This window comes from Stenella coeruleoalba, assembly GCF_951394435.1.
Source record: "Stenella coeruleoalba genome assembly, chromosome: 2".
NCBI classification, from domain to species: Eukaryota; Metazoa; Chordata; class Mammalia; order Artiodactyla; family Delphinidae; genus Stenella; species Stenella coeruleoalba.
The window spans coordinates 169,318,541-169,338,091 of NC_137147.1; the positions used below are offsets into that span (position 1 = coordinate 169,318,541).

A 19,551-nucleotide genomic window follows, 5' to 3' on the forward strand; every position below is an offset into this window, starting at 1 on the left:
TTGACGGAATCCTTCTTTCTAGTGTGTCCTCAAGCTGTTGCCCAGCCACTGGCAGCAGGCCAGAGAAGGCTAACCTTTCCATTCTGAACCTTGACAGCCTGTGTTAGATAACTTGGTGCATCCTTTCAAGTCCGCTCTGCCTCATGTGTAAACTAACCTCGGGCCAGTGACCATTCCCACGCTGCTTCAGCCAGCCTCCTACAGGTGCACCCAGAAAGCTCCTTGCCTTGGGCCACGTTTTCTGAGCTCCTTTTGTAATGGCAAATGGTTGTCAGTAGCACGCTATCTACGATTTTCTAAAAAGCTTTCAACCACATAGAATCTCTTAAAGGTAAAGACAATAGTCTAAAAATGACTGAGAAAGAATCTCATACTATAGAGAAAGTAGGGAAATGGGTGTTTGGAAATTCATCATTAGGTGAATATGATTTTTTTCTTTTGCCAAAAATGATATGTGTCACTAATAAAAATTCTCCTACCTGGACTCTTAAGAACTTGTTTTAAATCTTCCAAATGTAGCTTTTCAGTGGATTTAAAGTCCCTTTGTTAAGAATATAAAAACCCTTCATTTTCAGTTCGTTTTCAAGAATAATTATTTGACATAAGGGAGGATGGAAAATTACTAAGCTAAATTTTAGCAAAACCTTCGCACAATTGCTGAATGGAAATGCAAAAAGAGCCTATGACTTAGTAGCAGAGCCAAGCATACACTTCTTGCATTTAGATCTATGTCTCTTTGTGAGGAATCTTTCTCACCTATGACACCCATTCAAACTAAGCATCTATATAAATTGATATTAAAATTGGACCTTTAATTTATCACAAAACGTTCAACCAGATTTCTAAATTAACACATCATTTTAAACCAGCTTTCTCTCAATAAAAATAGATGGTGATAATATTCTTCATTTTTGGAGAAAATCTTGGTTTAATCAATACTTCATGATACAATGATTAGGTCAATTTTAAGGTTAACTTTAAAAATATTTTTCTCCATTGCTTAATTTTCTTTCAAAGCATTTACCTTTTCCTCATTGTTAAAACACTACCTTTACTTTGAAGGATTATATTGTGTGTTTATTTAATTTTTTTAATTGAAAAATCCCATGGCTTCCCATCACACTTAGAATAAATCCCCGTTCTTTTAAATCCTCCATAATCTGGCCTCTGTCTACCTGCAGCCTCACCTTGTACCATCCTCTCTCTCAGCACACTGGTTCTCCTTCAGAGCACACCAGGCTCATCCCGTTTTAGGGACTTCACCCTCCTTCTGCTCCAATAGCTTCCAGATCTTTGTCTGACTGGCGTCTTCCCTCCGTTGGACCTGCATTGAAATTCTACCACCTCTGGTAGGCTTATCTTAATCCCCGAACCTAAAAGGGCACCCAGATGCTCTCTTTCACATCACGCCCCTATTCAATCCGCTGCCTAGCATTTACCATTCTCAGTTATCTTCCTTGTTCATTCATTATTTGTTTATTGTGTGATTCCACTCACTAGAATGCAAGCTCAATGAGAGCAGGACTATGTCTCTCTTGCTCATTCCTCCACATGGTGCCTAGCCCATATTAGGCTTTCAATAAATATTGTTGAATTGAAAAAGAAAAACACCTTTCTTTCTCCGAGGGTAATAATCTATTGTATTATGCATCAGACTTCTAAAACAATCAAGTAAACTGGAGAATTGCCCGAGTTCAAGCCATAGGAGAATAGCCAGCTCTCAAGGTAATCTGCTACATGCATGACAAGTTCCATGTTTTACCTAGTAGAACCATGTGGTTCATGGTAGAGGATGTGATGAATTGACCTACATGCTGCATTGATACAAATCATTGGTTGCACTATGTGGTTGGGTAACAAGTCTGAAGTAACACTGACTCCCCAGGGACACTGTAGGTATTCTTAGTCATTTTGATCAGTAATATATTAAACTAGTCATGACTTTTAAAAACAAATCAGATTCTAATGTGGTGCCAAAATGAAGACTAGGTCCAAAAGTTCTTCAGTCACATAGAAGTTCTCACTGACATCTTGAATAAATAAAGCTGACAGGTACAATTTATACTTATATTCTCCCGAGTGGCAATAGGACATGCCACAGATAATTCTAATTTTTCTCAAGATTTGTCCTGTAAGTTCTAAGTCATGGCTTCAACATGCAGAGCAATAGTATTTCTGAGAAGACTTAGATATGCAAATATGATCATTTTACACACTCACTATAAAAGGTTTTAAAGCCCAACCAATTCTTTCATTTAGTACAGGATTGCATTTTACGGAAACATAACTGTTTTCATTTATATTCCAAAGCAATGTGTGTTGATATTTCAGTTAATGTTATCTTTCATTAGCTTTTTCATCACATGCCTTTTCCATGTAAGGTCATAGTTGTGGTTAAAGCTTGTTTCATAATGATGTCTCAAGCTGTATTCTTTTGACACAAGAACACTTTAAGCACATAAGAATAGTCTCATTTCAACAGAGAATAATGCTTGCTCACAATTTTTTTTTTAAACTTAAAGCCTTTGTGGTAGGGTTGTCGTATTTAATAAACAAAAATACAGGACACCTAATTAAATTTGAATGTCAGATAAACAACAAATATCACATGGGACATACTTATACTAACAAAAATTAATTGTTGTTTATCTGACATTCAAATTTAACTGGGTATGTTATCTGGCAACCCTGGTCTGTCTTTGTTTTTTCCACTTTTGATAGAGACATAGGTTGAAATACATTCAAATGGTCTTCCAGGAAGTGGTGATGTCTTCATTACTTTCTTGTTAGCTATTTTTAAGTGTTGTCAGATGTTTTAAAATCAAAATGGGGGAAAAAACTACTTGAAATAAATGAAACATCAATTCTGAAGACTTTGGAAACCAGGCAATAAAGGATTTCATTATGTCAAACAATTGAAAAGCAAATATTGACTGAGCATTTACCATGTATAAGGTATTGTATTACAATATGCCACAAGCACAAAAGAAGGGAAAAAGAAAAAAAGACAAACTCTCAGCCTCTGGAGAATTTATATATTTTGTGGGGAAGATAACACAGATACACATAAAAAGATAATAGTACAAGGCAGTAGATGGTAAGTGCCAAAGGAGTAATAAAGACAAGAGGGTTCAGGAGATCAATCCCATCTGTGTCTTTGGAGAAAGGGAGTCGGAGAAAGGGGGTGTTTTACGAAGTGCTTTATGCTCATCGTCCTGTTTAAGCCTCCTGCTATGGTCTGAATGTCTGTGTCCCTCTCCCTCCCACCCCTGCAAATTCACACGTTGGAATAATAATGCCCAGTGTGATAGTGTTGGGGGGGGCGCTTTGGGAGGTGATTAAGTCTTGAGGGTGGAGTCCTTATGAATGGGTTAGTGCTCTTAAAAAAGAGATCTTTAGTCTCTTCTACCACGTGAAGACGCAGAAAGGAGGTATCAGCTATGAACCAGGAGGAGTGTTCTCACCAGAATGTGACCACGCTGGTGCCTTCATCTTGGACTTCCCAGCCTCCAGAACTGTGAGCAATACATTCCTGTTGTTTGGAAGCCACTCAATCTGCAGTATTTTGTTACAGCAGCCCAAATGGGTTTATACCTCCCAACAACCCTTTGAGGTAGTTATTATTATTATCATCACCAGTTTCCAGGGAGGGTCTACATTACATGCCTATGGTCACACAGCTAGTAAGCTGCATGTCTGCTTCCACCTTAGGTCTTCCTGAGCCCATAGCCTCAGTGTTGCTTCTGAGACGATGGGAGAGAAGGCTGGAGCCTCTACTGTTATATGGAACTCCTAGAGATTTGAGTGGGAGAGAGAGATAAAAGGACTATTTTATAAACTAATTTCTTCACACATTGCCCTAGATATCATGGATAGAAATATTCATTCAATCACACTGGATTATAATGATACTAAAGAAAGTGTCAAAGATTAGAAACACTGTGAAATCAAAACAAACTGAACTGAATTGGTGGCTATTTGCATGTAGAGGAATGAGAGAGCAAGAGAGAAGAGGAAGTATCAAAGATACGTGCAAATCTGAGAATCTACAACAAAACAACAACAACAAAAACCTGGTAGAACTAATAGATGAATTCAGGAAAGTCACAGGATTTTAAACCATCACACAAAAATCAGTTGTGTTTTTATACACCTAACCATCTGAAAAGGAAATTTAGAAAACAATTCCACTTTCAATAGCATCAAAAAGAAAAAATATTTAGGATTAAGCTTAACCAAGCAGGTGAAAGATACACTGAAAAAAACAAAACATTGCTGAAAGAAATGAAAGACACTAATAAATGGAAAGACATCCTGTCTTCATGAATTGAAAAATTTAATATTGTTAAGATGTCAATACTACCTAAAGTACTGCATTGCTCTACAGATTCAATGCAATCCCTATCAAAATCCCAATGACTTTTTTCTTGCAGAAATAGACAAATCCATCCTAAAATTCATATGCAATCTCAAGGGACTCCAAATAGCCAAAACAATCTTGAAAAAGAAGAACAATGTTAGAGATCTCATGTTTCCTGATTTCAAAACTTACTACAAAGTTACAGCAATTAAAACAGTGTGGTACTGGCATAAAGACAGACATATAGATGAATAGAGTAGAATACAGAGACCAGAAATGGACCTTCACATATATGGTCAAATGATTTTTGACAAGGATGACTAGACCAAAGGACAGTCTTTTCACAAATAGGGTTGCAAAAACTGAATATCCACATGCAAAAGAGAGTTGGGAAATGCAGGAAAGACAAGATGGCAGGTAGAGGGACTCGAAGCTCACCTCCTCTCATGAGCACACCCCAAATCACAACTAACTGCTAAACAACCATCGATTTAAAAAAAAGAAAGAAGTTGGACCCTTATCTTACAACATATAAAACATTAATTCTGGGCTTCCCTGGTGGCGCAGTGGTTGAGAGTCCGCCTGCCGATGCAGGGGACGCGGGTTTGTGCCCCGGTCCGGTCCGGGAGGATCCCACATGCCGTGGAGTGGCTGGGCCCGTGAGCCATGGCCGCTGAGCCTGCGCGTCCAGAGCCTGTGCTCCGCAACGGGAGAGGCCACAACAGTGAGAGGCCCACATACCGTAAAAAAAAAAACCAAAAAAACCCATTAATTCAAAATGGATTAAAGACCTAAACATAATATCTGAAACCATAAAACTCCTAGAAGAAAACATAGGGGAAAATCTTCATGACAGTGGATTTGGCAATGATTTCTTGGATATGGCGCAAAAAGTACAGGCAAAAAGGGAAAACCAGTTAAATTAGATTTCATCAAAACTTAAAAACTTTTGTGTATCAAAGGATGCTATTAACAGAGTGAAAAGGCAATCCACATTTTGGGAGAAAATATATACCTGATATATATTTTCTGGGAAAAAAATCATACATCTGATAAGGGATTAATAACCAGAATATATAAAGAACTCCTACAGCTTAAAAACAAAAAACAACCCCTCAAAATGAGGAGAAGATTTGAATAGACATTTCTCCCAAAAGATATACAGATGGCCAACAAGTACGTGAAAAGATGCTCGATATCAATAGTAATTAGGGAAATGCAAATCAAAACCTCAGTGAGATACCCCTTCACACCCATTACAATGGCTATTACCAACAAAATAAAACAAAACAGAAAATAACTGTGAGGATGTGAAGACACTGGAACCCTTGTGCATTGCTAATGGGACAGTAAAATGGTGCAGCTGCTGTGGGAAACAGTATGGTGCTTCTTCAAAAAATTCAAGCTAGAATCACCATATGACCCAGAAATTCCACTTCTGGGTATATACCACAAAGAACTGAAAGCAGGGACTCAAATGGATATTCGTATACCCATGTTCACTGCAGCATGATTCACTGTACCCAAAAGCCGGAGAAAAAACCAAATATTCATTGACAGATGAGGGGATAAACAAAACGTGCTATGTGCATATAACGAAATGGAATATCAGTCAGCCTTAAAAGGGATTGAAATTCTGATAAATACTGCAATACGGGTGAAGCTTATCCATTATGCTTATCCATTATGAAGGCATTATGTTAAGGGAAAGAAGTCAGTCACAAAAGTACAGATAACGTATGATTCTGCTTCTGAGGTACCTAGAGTAGTCAAATTCAGAAAGACAGAAATTAGAATGATGGTTTCCCAGGGCTGCGGGGAGGGGGACAAGGAGAGTTATTGCTTAATGGGTACAGTGGGGGAAGACGAAAAAGTTCTGAAGCTGGATGGGGGTGATGGTAGCACAGCAATGGGATTTATTTACATTTATTTATTTTGGGCCACACCACGCGGCATGCGGGATCTTAGTTCCCTGACCAGGGATCGATCATGTGCCCCCCGCAATGGAGGCACAGTCTTAACCACTGGACCACCAGGGAAGTCCCAGTAGCACAACAATGTGAATGTACTTCTAATGCCACCTACATGGTGCATTTTAAAATGGCTGAAATGGTCAGTTTCATGATACCAGGTTGGCCAAAAAGTTCGTTCGGGTTTTCTGTCAGCTGCTACCAAAAGCCCAAACGAACTTTTTGGCCATTCCAATATGTATGCTTCACCACAATAAAGCTTTTTTTTTTTTTAAAGATAATGTGATCCATAAGCCGACACAACTGTGCACAAATAAACTACAGCATACCTCTGATTGTGGAGCATCCCTCAGCACACCCTGTGTGGCACATGTGACATTTATTTGTCTGCTATGGCAACCAAGTGAGGGCACCAGTATAAAAATGGGTTTTACCTATTAGTAAAGATTAATTTCTTCCTTACTTGTTTTAGAGGAAAAAAAAAAATAAGTGAAAATAGAAGCTCTAATATTGTCTTCTCAGACTGCCAAAGGGCAGAGGGAAGCAGCAGTAGTTCGCTGGGTCCAGTACTGGGTGAGTAAGATGAAGACAGAGACGTGATGCTGGACTTGGCAACACAAAGGCCCTGGGAGACCTTGACAAGAGCAGTCTGGGTGGAGTGGTGTGGACGGAAACTGCATAGAGTGTGTTGAGGAGAGACTGTGGAAACACTAGTGATTATAATCACTGCCTTCAAAATATTTTGCTTTGAAGGGGAGCAGAGAAATGAGAGGGGAATTTGAAAGGTGTTATGGGGTCATTTGAGGTGTTTTGATTTTATTTTTTCATAGGACAGATTACAGCATGTTTGGATGCTGGCAGGAAAAGTCTAGAAGAGTTGGGGGAATGGTAGGAGCCCGTCCTTGAGAACAAGAAAGGGGTGGGATCTGGAGCCCACGAGGAGGAGTTGGCAGGGAGCGTGGTAGGGTGAGGCGTGTGTAGGTGTTGCTTTTTTTTTTTTATAAGTTTCTTTCTTTTTCTTTTCTTTTTTTTTTTTTTTTTTTGCTACATGGGGTCTTCGTTGCTGTGCACGGGCTTTCTCTAGTTGCAGCAAGCGGGGGCTACTCTTCATCGCGATGCGCGGGTTTCTCATTGTGGTGGCTTCTCTCGTTGCGGAGCATGGGCTCTAGGTGCATAGGCTTCATTAGTTGCGGCATGTGGGCTTCATTAGTTGTGGCTCGTGGGCTCTAGAGCGCAGGCTCAGTAGTTGTGGTGCACAGGCTTAGTTGCTCCGCAGCATGTGGGATCTTCCTGGACCAGGGCTCGAACCCGTGTCCCCTGCACTGGCAGGCAGGTTCTTAACCACTGCGCCACCAGGGAGAACATGCTTGTGGGAGGAAGTGAGGTGGGGGAGGGGGTGTGCATAGGGAATTTGATGGGAAAGAAGGTATAAAATAGTAATTTTGGAGCTGAGAAACCAAACACACCAGGGATGTAAAATAGGACCCTGGGCAGTGCTGAGTATCCTTTTGTGATTTGTGGTCACAGATTTGCAGCGAGACTGTTTTTTCAGCGGGGACATGCGTTTTCTCTCCAGCACCGCTCTGCTGCTCAGGGACAGGCACAGATCAGGCTGAGGGTTGGTTTTAACCAGGCTGGGGCTTTGCCAGAGAACAACAGACGGAGAGAGAGGACCAGGAAGTTCATGGGGTTTGCAAGGTGTGGATTGGGTTTGGTCGTGGCTGATGACAAGACCATCATCGTGATAGTGGGCATCTGAAGTGGGTTGAGGAAGTGATCACTAGAGGTGGGAGGGCAAGGAACTAAGAGACCGCAGCATAAACATGTGGCAGCGGGGCTGTGTCAGTGCAGTGCAGGGGTTAGGAAAGTCTAATCTGATGCTCTTTTGTCCCATCTTGGTCAGGAGGTGTGATTTTTCCCTCTGTGGCTCTAACCGCACAGAAGATGACCAAGTTCCTCACCTTCTGCTCAAGGGTGCAGTACAAGCCCGGGAGCAGCAGGACGTCCCCAGTGGGTGGGAGCTTCCTTCCCAAGTACGGATAGCTCAGTACCAAGTCCTGTCCACTCCACTTCCTGGTTCACTCAACTAAGGGTCCTTCTCTCCCTTCCCATTTCAAGAACTCTGCTCCTCCAAGGCTTTCCTCTTCCCTGTGAACCATCCTCCTACCTGCTCTTTCCTTTCCCTGGAGCCCCGGCATACTCAGCAGCCCAGGTCTGGATCTTTCTCTCTGACAGCTGCAGCAGAGGCCCCTCTGAGTCTGTTTCTTCTTCACTGTGTGCTTCGGGAAAGAAAAACAGCCTTCAGGGTTCTAAAGAGAGCAAAAGAGGGAAGAAATTCACAGAAAGCACACAGGAAATTAGAGATACACCCTGTCTCGGATGGATTTTATCCATGAGCCTGTTGAATGAAGTCGTCAAAAAATAAAAACAGGAGTAGAGGTGGAAGAGAAGAGAGTGAGCCGGGTGTTAAAGTCATCAGTGACTAAGGTGGAACGATCAGTACAGCAAGATGTTTGATGATATGAACTTTGAAGGAGGGTGGGAGATACAACGCCTGAGATGGCATTTGGGGGGCAAAAAGGACTCTCCCCTCCTTCTGGTCCCAGGTACATGAGGCTTGAGAGGGAAAACCAGTCTCCACTCTAGAGGTGAAACGCTGCCCCCAAAGGGCAGAGAACTTTCCATTGGAGATGAAAGGTCTGTAAGGGCCAGTATCCTCCATCTGCCACGTTCCCCTTCACATCTCCATCACCTTGTACAAAGCAATGAGTACAGGGAGTGTGCTCAACAAAGGTATATTGAATAAATGGATGGGCAGTTAATTGAACCCAGTGTTTATATTTAAATCAAGTGCCACAACCCTACCACTCTTCTAGAATAAGTGGCAGTCTCAGCTTCCTGCTTCAGGACATGTGACTGCCACGGGGAGCAAAGGATGCTCAAGGGGGTCAGCTGCCTGTCAGGAAGACCTGCTCCCACTGAATGAGAAAGAGATGCTGGAATCAGATAGACTGAAATAGAATCATCAGCTTTTTTCCTGCTAGGCTTAAAGATCAGGATCTGAGCTGTGGCCATTATCTGGATCCCTAGTAGATCTCTTTCTTCATCCAGCCCTGGAAAGTTTAGGGAAAGATGAGTAGGGAGTAAGTCTCTTAATATCAAGCTGCATCAAAGAAAAAAAAAAGCCCAGAAGAGGCTGGACCATACATCCTCCACCCCTTCAAGTATAAGTTACTTCTCAACTTTGGGAAGAAGTGAATGAGGGGGCAGAAAAAACCTAGAAATTTCCTCTCGTATTTTTCTTTCTTACTGAGTGAGCATTTTCTCCCTTCTTTGAAAGGTAAAGGGGGAGGGTAAAGGGCTCCCCCTAACACACCCCAGCTTTTTATTCTCCTGATACACTTGACTATATAGTCAGCTGAGGATGTGATGTTTTCCTGGGGAAGGTGATCAGCTGCCTGTCAGAAAGATCTGCTCCTACCATCATGAGACTTCCCCACCCCCACCACCAAATGCCAACTACTGTTTCTTCACATAACTTCCTGGGAACACTGATTTAAATTTTGCTCCCTGAAAGCTCTAAAATTGTAAGAACAAAAACTTTATTAAATGAATTGTGCTTCTACTAATTGACCTACCTTCCCACCCCTTTCTGTCTTTCCAAACTCTTCCACTGTGACCTCTGGACCTTATGGTATAGCAAACCAGCAAATTCCCCTATATTCTGGCTGGTCAAAATGTGATTCATGGTACATTTTAAAACCAACACAGAACTAGCAGTGAAATGTCTCAGTCATTTAATAATTCTATGTTTAAATTTTTGAGGAAGTGACAAACTGTTTTCCAAAGTGGTTGTATCACTCTACCTTCCTACCAGTAATATACAAGGATTTCAATTTCTCTATATCCACACCAACACTTATTGTTTTCTGTTCTTTAAAGGTATAGCCATCCTAGTGGGTGTGAAGTGGCATCTCTTTGTGGTTTTGGGTGCATTTCCCCAATGACTGATGATGTTGAGCATCTTTTCATGTGTTTTACTGGCTATTTGCATATCTTCTTTGGAAAAATGTATATTCAAATTTTTTGCCCATTTTTAATAGAGTTAATTGTCTTTTTTTTTTTTTTTTTTTTGTGGTACGCGGGCCTCTCACTGTTGTGGCCTCTCCTGTTGCGGAGCACAGGCTCTGGATGCGCAGGCTCAGCAGCCATGGCTCATGGGCCCAGCCGCTCTGCGGCATGTGGGATCTTCCTGGACCGGGGCACGAACCCGTGTCCCCTGCATTGGCAGGCGGACTCTCAACCACTGTGCCACCAGGGAAGCCCTGTCTTTTTTTTATTGAGTTGTAAAAGTTCTTTCATAATTCTGGATCCTTTATATGTTTCCTTATCTGATATATGATTTACAAATATTTTCTTCATTCTCTGGGTTGTCTTTTCACTTTCTTGATGGTGCCCTTTGAAGCACAAAAGTTTTTAGTTATGACAAAATATAATTTATCTTTTCTTTTCCTCTGTTGCTCTGCTTCTGGTGTCATACCTGAGAAACAATTGCTTAATCCAAGGTCATTCACATTTATGCCTATGTTTTCTTCTGAGAGTTTTATTGTTTTACTCCTCCCCCACCCTTTTTGGTAACAGCTTTAATGAAATATAATTCACATACCATACAATTCATCCATTTAAAGCATACAATTCAGTAATATTTAGTACATTCACAGAGTTGTGCAACCATTGTCACAATCAATTTTAGGACATTTCCATCACTCTCTGAAAAAAAATCCTCTTTCATATAGCTATCATGCCCTATTTTTCCCAACCCTGCCGCCGTAGGCAACCACTAATCTACTTTTGATCTCTATACATCTGACTATTCTAAAAATTTCATATAAATGAAATCATACAATATGTGGTCCTTTGTGAGTGGCTCTTTCACTTAGGATATTCTCAAAATTCATCCATGCTGCAGCATACCAAGCATATTCCTTTTGATGCTTGAGTAATATTCCATCGTATGAATATGCCACTTTTTGTTTATTCATTCATCATTTGATACATTTGGATTATTTCTACTTGTTGGTATTATGAATAATGCTCCTGTGAACATTCTCTCAATGTGTAAGTACCTGAGAATATCTTCATTGCTCTTTTGTTTTTGAAGGTCAGTGTTGCTGGATAAAGAATTCTTGGTTGACAGTGTTTTCTTTCAGATATACTTAATGGTGTCCCACAGGTCTTTGTGTTTTTCTTCTTTCTTCTTTCTGTTCCTCAAACTAGATCAAATGAATTGATTTGTCTTCAAGCCCACAGAATCTCTGTCAGCCTAAATCTTCTGTTGAGCCCCTGAAGTGAATTTTCATTTCAGTTATTATACTCTTCAACTCTAGAATCTTCCTTTGGTTCTTGTTTATAATTTGTTTCTTTATTGATATTCTTTATGTAGTGAGCCATCATTCTCACACTTTCCATACGTTTTTTAGACATAATTTCCCTTAGTTCTTTGAGTATGTTTAAAAATAGATGATTTAAAGGCTTTTTCTAGTTAGTCAAGCACCTGAGTTTCCTCAGGGCCAGTTTCTACTGACTGCTAATTTTATCCCATGTATGGGCCATACTTTCTTGTTTCTTTGCATATCTCATAATTTTTTGCTGAAAATGGGAAGTTTTAAATCATATAATGTAACAAATCTGGAAATCAAATTTCCCTCCACTCCCCAGGGGTTGGTTGTTGTCGCTGTGTGTTTTGCTAGTGCTATTTGTTTTTCAGTGAATTTCCTGAATTAGTTCTGTAAAGTCTGTATTCTTTTTCATGTATGGACACTGAAGTCTCTATTTGGTTTTCTTACTGGGTGGTTAACAATTGTATATACATTTCCTTAAGTTCTTGGAACAAATAAGCCTGCCAGCCTTTGCATGCACGTTGGGACATGCCTTCAACACTCCGGTAGGCTGTTTACAACTCTGCCTTAGCCTTCACTTCCTGCTTGCACAGAGCCTCATGGTTAACCAGAGGTGAGAGTTTAGAGCCTTCTCAGGTCTTTCCTGGGCATGCACACAGCCCTACACATGAGTGTGGCTTTCTAGATTCCCAGGAATATGTCAGAGCTTCTCAAAGCCTATTATTGACATCTTATGCCCCAGCTTTCCCTTTTAAGTTTGTTGGTGAACTTGTTTGTTGTTGCAACTGTTACTACCACCTCAGGCAGCAGTGATGTTAAACAATTGTTATTGGTTGTTTTCTACAAATACCCCTGGGGGAAATGCTGTTCATAATGTGTGAGCTCTGAGTCAGGTCAGATAAAGACAAGCCTTGTGAGTGGGATTTTCCAGGGAACTGCCAGACAGGTCACATAAAGACAGCTATTTGGCAATGGGGCTTTGGGGAAGCTCCAACATTCTATCCCTTCCAGTGGCTGCTATTGGTTTTCACCACGACTGCAGGTTTGTTTGTTTTTGTTTGTTTGTTTTTAATTAATTAATTTATTTATTTTTGGCTGTGTTGGGTCTTTGTTGCTGTGCGCGGGCTCTCTCTAGTTGTGGAGAGAGGCAGTTACTCTTCATTGCAGTGCATGGGCTTCTCATTGTGGTGGCTTCTCTTGTTGCAGAGCATGGGCTCTATGCACATGGGTTTCAGTAGTTGTGGCACACAGGCTCAGTAGTTGTGGCTCGCAGGCTCTAGAGCACAGGCTCAGTAGTTGTGGTACACGGGCCTAGTTGCTCCGCGGCATGCGGGATCCTCCCGGACCAGGGCTCGAACCTGTGCCCCCTGCATTGGCATGTGGACTCCCGACCACTACACCACCAGGGAAGCCCAGTTTGTTTGTTTTTAAGGTACCCTGGAGCTGGGGAGAGGAGGATGAGAACAGGGCAGGTTAAAATGCCACAAAGCTCACTGTTTTTACCGTGACTCAGTGCTTTTCTTGAATAAACACTCCTCAAATTGTTACAAGCATTTGGTTAATTTCCAGAGTTCTGAAAAAGTTGATTTTGACCATTTTTGCTAGTGTTCTTTTTGCTTTTATAGAGGAGTGAATTTTCAGAGGTCCTTACTCTGCCATTCTTGAAAGGTATGTTCCTATTTTTATTATTTTTGAATTTTATTTTGAGATCATTTTGGAGTCACATACGGTTGTAGGGAATAATACAAAGATCCTGTATACCTTTCATGCAGTTTCTCCCAAAGATAACACCTTGCATTACTAGAGTACAATATCCTATGCAAGAAAATGATACTGCTACAATTCACTGATCTTCTTCAGATTTTACCATTTATATGTACTCGTGTGTGTATGTGTGTGTGTGTATTTACTTCTATACAATTTTGTCACATGTGTAGATTTGTGTGACCAACACCACAGTCATGATACCTAACAGTTCCATCACAAGGATGCCTCATGCTATCCTTTCATAGCCACAGTCATGACATCCCCTGCCCTCACAACTGCCAGTCCTAACACCTGGCAACCACTAATGTATTCTTCATGTCTATAATTTTTGTCATTTAAAAAGTATCATAGGATATATCATACAATGAAATATAATTCAGTAAGGAAAAGAAAGTATTGACACCACAACATGGATGTACCTTGAAGACATGCCAACCACAAAGGATCACATTCTGGATGATTCCATTTATAGGAAATGTCCAGAATAGACAAATATATAGAGACAGAAAGTAGATTAGTGGTTGTCTAGGGCTGGGTGGGATGGGGGAGAATGGTTGGTGATGGCTAAAAGGTACAGGGTTTCTTTTTGGGGTAATGAAAATGTTCTAAGAATGAACATGGTGGTGGTTGTGCAACTCTGTATATACTAGGAACCAGTGAATTGTACATTTTAAGTAAGTGAATTGTATGGCATGTGAATTATATATCAATAATGCTGTCAAAAAAGAGAATGCTATATAAATAGAATCATATAGTATCAATCCCCACCCTCCCCCTGCACCAAGACTGGTCCTATTTCTTTATTTTAATATTTATTTATTTATCTTGGCTGCACCGGGTCTTAGTTGCAGTATGCAGGCATGTTGTAGCATCTCTAGGTGTGGCATGGGGGATCTTCAGTTATGGCATGAGGACTTCTTAGTTGCGGCATACATGTGGGATCTAGTTCCCCAACCAGGGATCGAACCCAGGCCCCCCTGCATTGGGAGCGTGGAGTCTTACCCACTGGGCCACCAGGGAAGTCCCAGTCCTGTTATTTTTAAACAAAAGTTTGGTCCCAAAGAAATTACCTATTACCAGAAGTAGTAAATATAGATAATACCTACAGTACAGAGAAATTTATATGTAAGATATAGTTGAGCATGACAGGAGGCAACTGGGCATGACCAAACAGGAGAGAATCCATTCTCGCTCTCTGAGGAGTGTGTAGCATTACCATTCACATACAAACGCAATTCAGGTGGGTCTCTTTTCAAGTCTACTCCAAGGATGGGATTTCACAACTCTCTCCGAGCCAAAAATGACATGGATGAAAACAAGCTGTTTTCAGCTCAATTCAGATAAGATAGATTTCTATTGGAAGAGAAAGCCAGCAGCAGTGAGAGCAACACACAAACATGCTGAGCTTCACAACATCAGCTGCTTCTAGATTCGCAGATAAAAACTGTGACTGAGAGCTTTTCTGTTCTTGGCACAGAGATGGAACACTCTCCTTCATATGGAGCTCTTATCTTGTTTTCTGTATTATTTCCCTCCCCACCAGATCATTACAAAGCGTTCTGCTGGGAGAGCCATATTTGTAGACCTCACATACTTCTTTTCTGGTGGAAATAAAGTGACTGTTGGTCTATAGAATACTGCCCCTTGATCAATGTTATCATGATTATTCACCCATGGCATTCAGTAGAAGGAAACTTGATTGGGTCTATATCCCAGTGTGTGATATAGTTTCAAAGCTAGAAATTTGGGAACTTAAAAATTTCAAAAGGAAGTCCTAAAGGTAAATTCTCTAATAATTTTAAAAAAACAGGTATTCTCAATGTCCTGAAAGGTACAGATTATTTAAGTGGTATTTAACCGTTATTTGAGAAAGAGAGGAGAGAGAGAAGAGAGAGAGAGGGAAAGAGAGGGAGCCGTCAAGGTTATTGCCATTGTTCTGACTCTGGGTTCACTTCCACTGTGTATTGCGCTTTCAATGTAGAACAAAACTACATGAGTAATTAATCTTTAACTGGCTGAACAAACTCTCTTCCACAGAGGGGTACCCTCTCTGACACTAGAGAAATTAACTACAATAGAAATGTTTCACAAGTCTGGCATTTCATAAACTTTAGGACAGAGATCCCTCTCTAAACCAGAGGTTGGTGAACTTCTTCTATAAGGGGACAGAGTGTAAATATTTTAGGCTTTGTGGGCCAAATGGTCTCTGTTGCAACTATTCAACTCTGTCACTGTAGCCTGAAAATAGCCATAGACACTAGGTAAGTGGATGGGCATGACTCTGTTCCAACAAAACTGTATTTATGGACACTGCACTTGAATTTCATATAACTTTCAACAGTCATGAAATATTTTTCTTTTGATTTTTTTTTTTCAAAAAGAGTCTTAGCTTACGAGCTGGACAAAAACAGGTGAAGGGCCAGATTTGGCCTGTGGGGATTAGTTTGTCTGCCCTACTCTAACGGACGGAAGAGTAGGAACACTGAAGTCTGTGTAACAGAGTGGGTGGGAACCCACGTTTGGAGTAGGCAGAGGTGGGTTTGAATTTTGACTCTGCCACTCACTAGTTGTGTGACCTTGGACAAGTTATGCAACCCACTTAAAACTATGTCCTCATCCATAAAACGAGGATGGTAATAGACATTCCATAGGATTGTTTGAGAGTAAAATGAAGTAAGACGTGTATGTTTAGCACATGCAAGGTCACAGTGAGTCTAGTTACCACTATAATGAACATCTAGAGAAGTACCACAAAGCCTTCACTTCCCCCAAGTCTCTACCCACAAAGTGGAATTTAGCAGGTTTTTTAAAATCAAGACGGCATCTATCGGGCCAAATCATAGAGTAGGTCCTGAGTCTTTATTCTCTCACCTCACACATTCATCAGCAGATCATATCTGCTCTACCCTCAGAATATATCCAGGATCTGACCACTTCTCCATAACTATCACCCTGCTCCACGCCACCATCAACTTTCACCTACTCTTTCTGCTCCCACCTGGCCCCTCTATCTTCCACAAGGATGCTTTTAAAATATAACTCAGGGTGGGCTTCCCTGGTGGCGCAGTGGTTGAGAGTCCGCCTGCCGATGCAGGGAACACGGGTTCGTGCCCCGGTCCGGGAAGATCCCACATGCCGTGGAGCGGCTGGGCCCGTGAGCCATGGCCGCTGGGCCTGCGCGTCCGGAACCTGTGCTCCGCAACGGGAGAGGCCACAACAGTGAGAGGCCCGCGTAACGCAAAATATACTACTACTACTACTAATAATAATAACTCAGATCACTTCATTCCTCCTGCTCAAAAGCCTCTAATCATTCCATTCAGGAGAAAATCTAGGTCCTTACCATCTAAACTCTTGGATCTCCTACATTCTTCCCCTTGCTTCTTCAGCTCCAACCATAAAGCCTTGCTATTCTTCAAACATGTCAACCTTGTTCCCACTTCTCTCTTAACATTTGTTGGTATTTCTTTCTGGAATGTTCTTTTCCCAGATAACCAAGTGTTTTAAATTTTACTACTTCTTTCAGATCTGTGCTCAAATATAATCTTGTTAGGAAAGCATTCCCTGACACTCCTTAACTCTCTTATACTGCTTGGTGGTCACACTACCACCTCCTGCCATATTTCGTGTCTATCTGTTGATTGAATGCCTCCCGCCACTAGAATGTAAGCTCATGAAAGCAGAATTTGCATATCCCATTCACAGTTGTATCATCAGTGTCTAGAACAGTGCCTGGCACACAGTAGTTTCAAATTTGTTGAGCAAATTATCTTATTATCTATGAATCTTTTAGAGTTTAAATAAATAAAAGTGTAGTTATTAAACTTTCACTGCTCTAAAAGATTCTGAAAAATGAGAGCTTTTTTTCTTTAATAAATTTATTTATTTATTTATTTTTGGCTGCGTTGGGTCTTCATTGCGGTGCACAGGTTTTCTCTAGTTGCGGTGAGCGGGGGCTACTCATTGCAGTGGCTTCTCTTGTTGCAGAGCACCGGCTCTAGGTGCACGGGCTTCAGTAGCTGTGGCACGTAGGCTCAGTAGTTGTGGCGCACAGGCTTAGTTGATCCGCGGCATGTGGGATCTTCCTGAACCAGGGCTTGAACCCATGTCCCCTGCAGTGGCAGGCGATCCTTAACCACTGCACCATGAAGGAAGTCTCAAAAGGAGAGCTTTTTGAGTATTTTTCTTGTATTGATTTAGAATACATATTTGGCTGCATATAAATAACAGCAGCTTAACGAGAGAGAAATTAATTTCTTTATTACCTAAGAGTCTGGAGGTAGGTGGTTCGGGGCAATGCTCTGTGAACTTGTCCAGATAACCAGGCTTCCTCTACTTTGTTGCTCATGGTTCCTAAAGTGTACTGCCCTTGTCTGAATGGTCCAACAGGAGGAAGGAAGGGGTAGGAAGACTCTACTTAAGGACATAGACTACATGGACTACATAGACTCTATTCAAGGACACTTTCTATAAATTGTACAAAACATTTTCACTCACTTCTCATTATAAAACTAATCCCATTATTGCAGCCAATGCAGGAAGGGGTGAAATGTGAAGTGGGTGGTCATTTGCAGACTTAAAATTCAGCAGTTCTACTTCTGTAAGGGGAAAAAGGGCAAATAAGTATTGGGGGAGGGATTAGTCTTTGTCGCAGTTCTCTGTCTTTTTCCATTGTAAAGAGCTCTCCCTCTCATCTTCCACAATTGTCTCCCCACTCTCATCCATTGCTTTTCTTTCTCAGTGTGGATTCAAGAAAGTGATAAATTCCCCCAGTAGAGCTTAGCCTAAGGTCATCTCTCATGGACCTTGGAACACCCCAGCAGTCACTAAAGTCTCATGCCTTTTGACTGTCAGAGATTCTGCATGAATAGTCCCAGGACTTGTAGCCACATATACCAAATCTGTGCTTCTCTCCTGGGGCGTTAGGAGGTGGGGAGTACTGTAACCCTAATATTGAATGTTCAGGAGATACACGAATAAAATTAACAGGTTAGTAAGAGGATCATGTATCTTTGGGAAAAGTGTTCTGGGTTGTGGTTGTTGCTTTTAAAGATATTTGGCATGTTAAACAATTATGTTGCTCACAAAAGGCTGTTTCCAAACAAATGAGGATTTTATTCTGTTTTCATTTTTTTTCTTCTAGGTGATTTTGAGAGTTACCTGTCCGGACTCTGGTGGTTGCTGCTAACTACTCAGCAGCCATTAGTCTGCAACACACATCTAAAATAGGAGTTGAAGAAAATGTGAAAATATATATATATATATATATATATATATATATATATATTTTTTTTTTTTTTTTTTTTCCGGTACGCGGGCTTCTCACTGTTGTGGCCTCTCCCGTTGCGGAGCACAGGCTCCGGATGCGCAGACTCAGCGGCCATGGCTCACGAGCCCACCCGCTCCGCGGCATGTGGGATCTTCCCAGACCGGGGCACATACCCGTGTCCCCTGCATCGGCAAACAGACTCTCAACCACTACGCCACCAGGGAAGCCCGTGAATATAGTTTGATTTAAGCGAATGCTGTGGAGAGCGACTCAGTCACCCCTCAGGTCTCCTCCCACTCCCCAGCTCTCAGCTAAATCCTCCCTGAGAACTGCCCTCAGCTAAAAAGAGCCACTCGACCTTCCTTCCGGGAACAGTTCACAGCTGAGGACTGGACCACGTGGAGCTATCCTGCCTGGCTCCCTTGCCTCATGATGGGCCTTCCCAGCTCCAGAGCTGCCTGAAGGACCGCGCCACACTGCAGCTTCTCCCTCAGTCAATCCTATTTCCTCCACCCTCCCCACAGGGATTGAGCCCCATAAGACTCGCCAACAGTTACTACACACAAATCTCCATCTCAGAGTCTCTTTCCCAGGGAAACTGACCTCAGTCAGCTTCTGAAGACCCAGATTTGAAGAACAGTCCTATTCATATTTTAGTCTGTTTTTATACGTCAGTCGGAGGACTATTTTATTTACCTGATTACAGGAAGAGATAATTTTTGGTGGATTTTTTTGTTTGTTTCACATCACAATAGAAAAAGTATTTTTGGAAAGTGTGAAAATAAA

General features: G+C 41.4%; 1 protein-coding gene across 1 annotated transcript in view; it reads right to left on the bottom strand.

The window, feature by feature from the left end:
• Positions 1-19,551, bottom strand: part of LOC307182395 (uncharacterized protein) — a gene marked incomplete at its 5' end in the record, with an annotated part of 150,171 nt that overhangs the window by 1,831 nt on the left and 128,789 nt on the right. Inside the window, one exon of the mRNA XM_079913621.1 lies at positions 8,498-8,639. Coding sequence (XP_079769747.1) covers positions 8,498-8,639 — 142 coding nt within the window. The remainder of the gene's footprint in view (positions 1-8,497; positions 8,640-19,551) is intronic.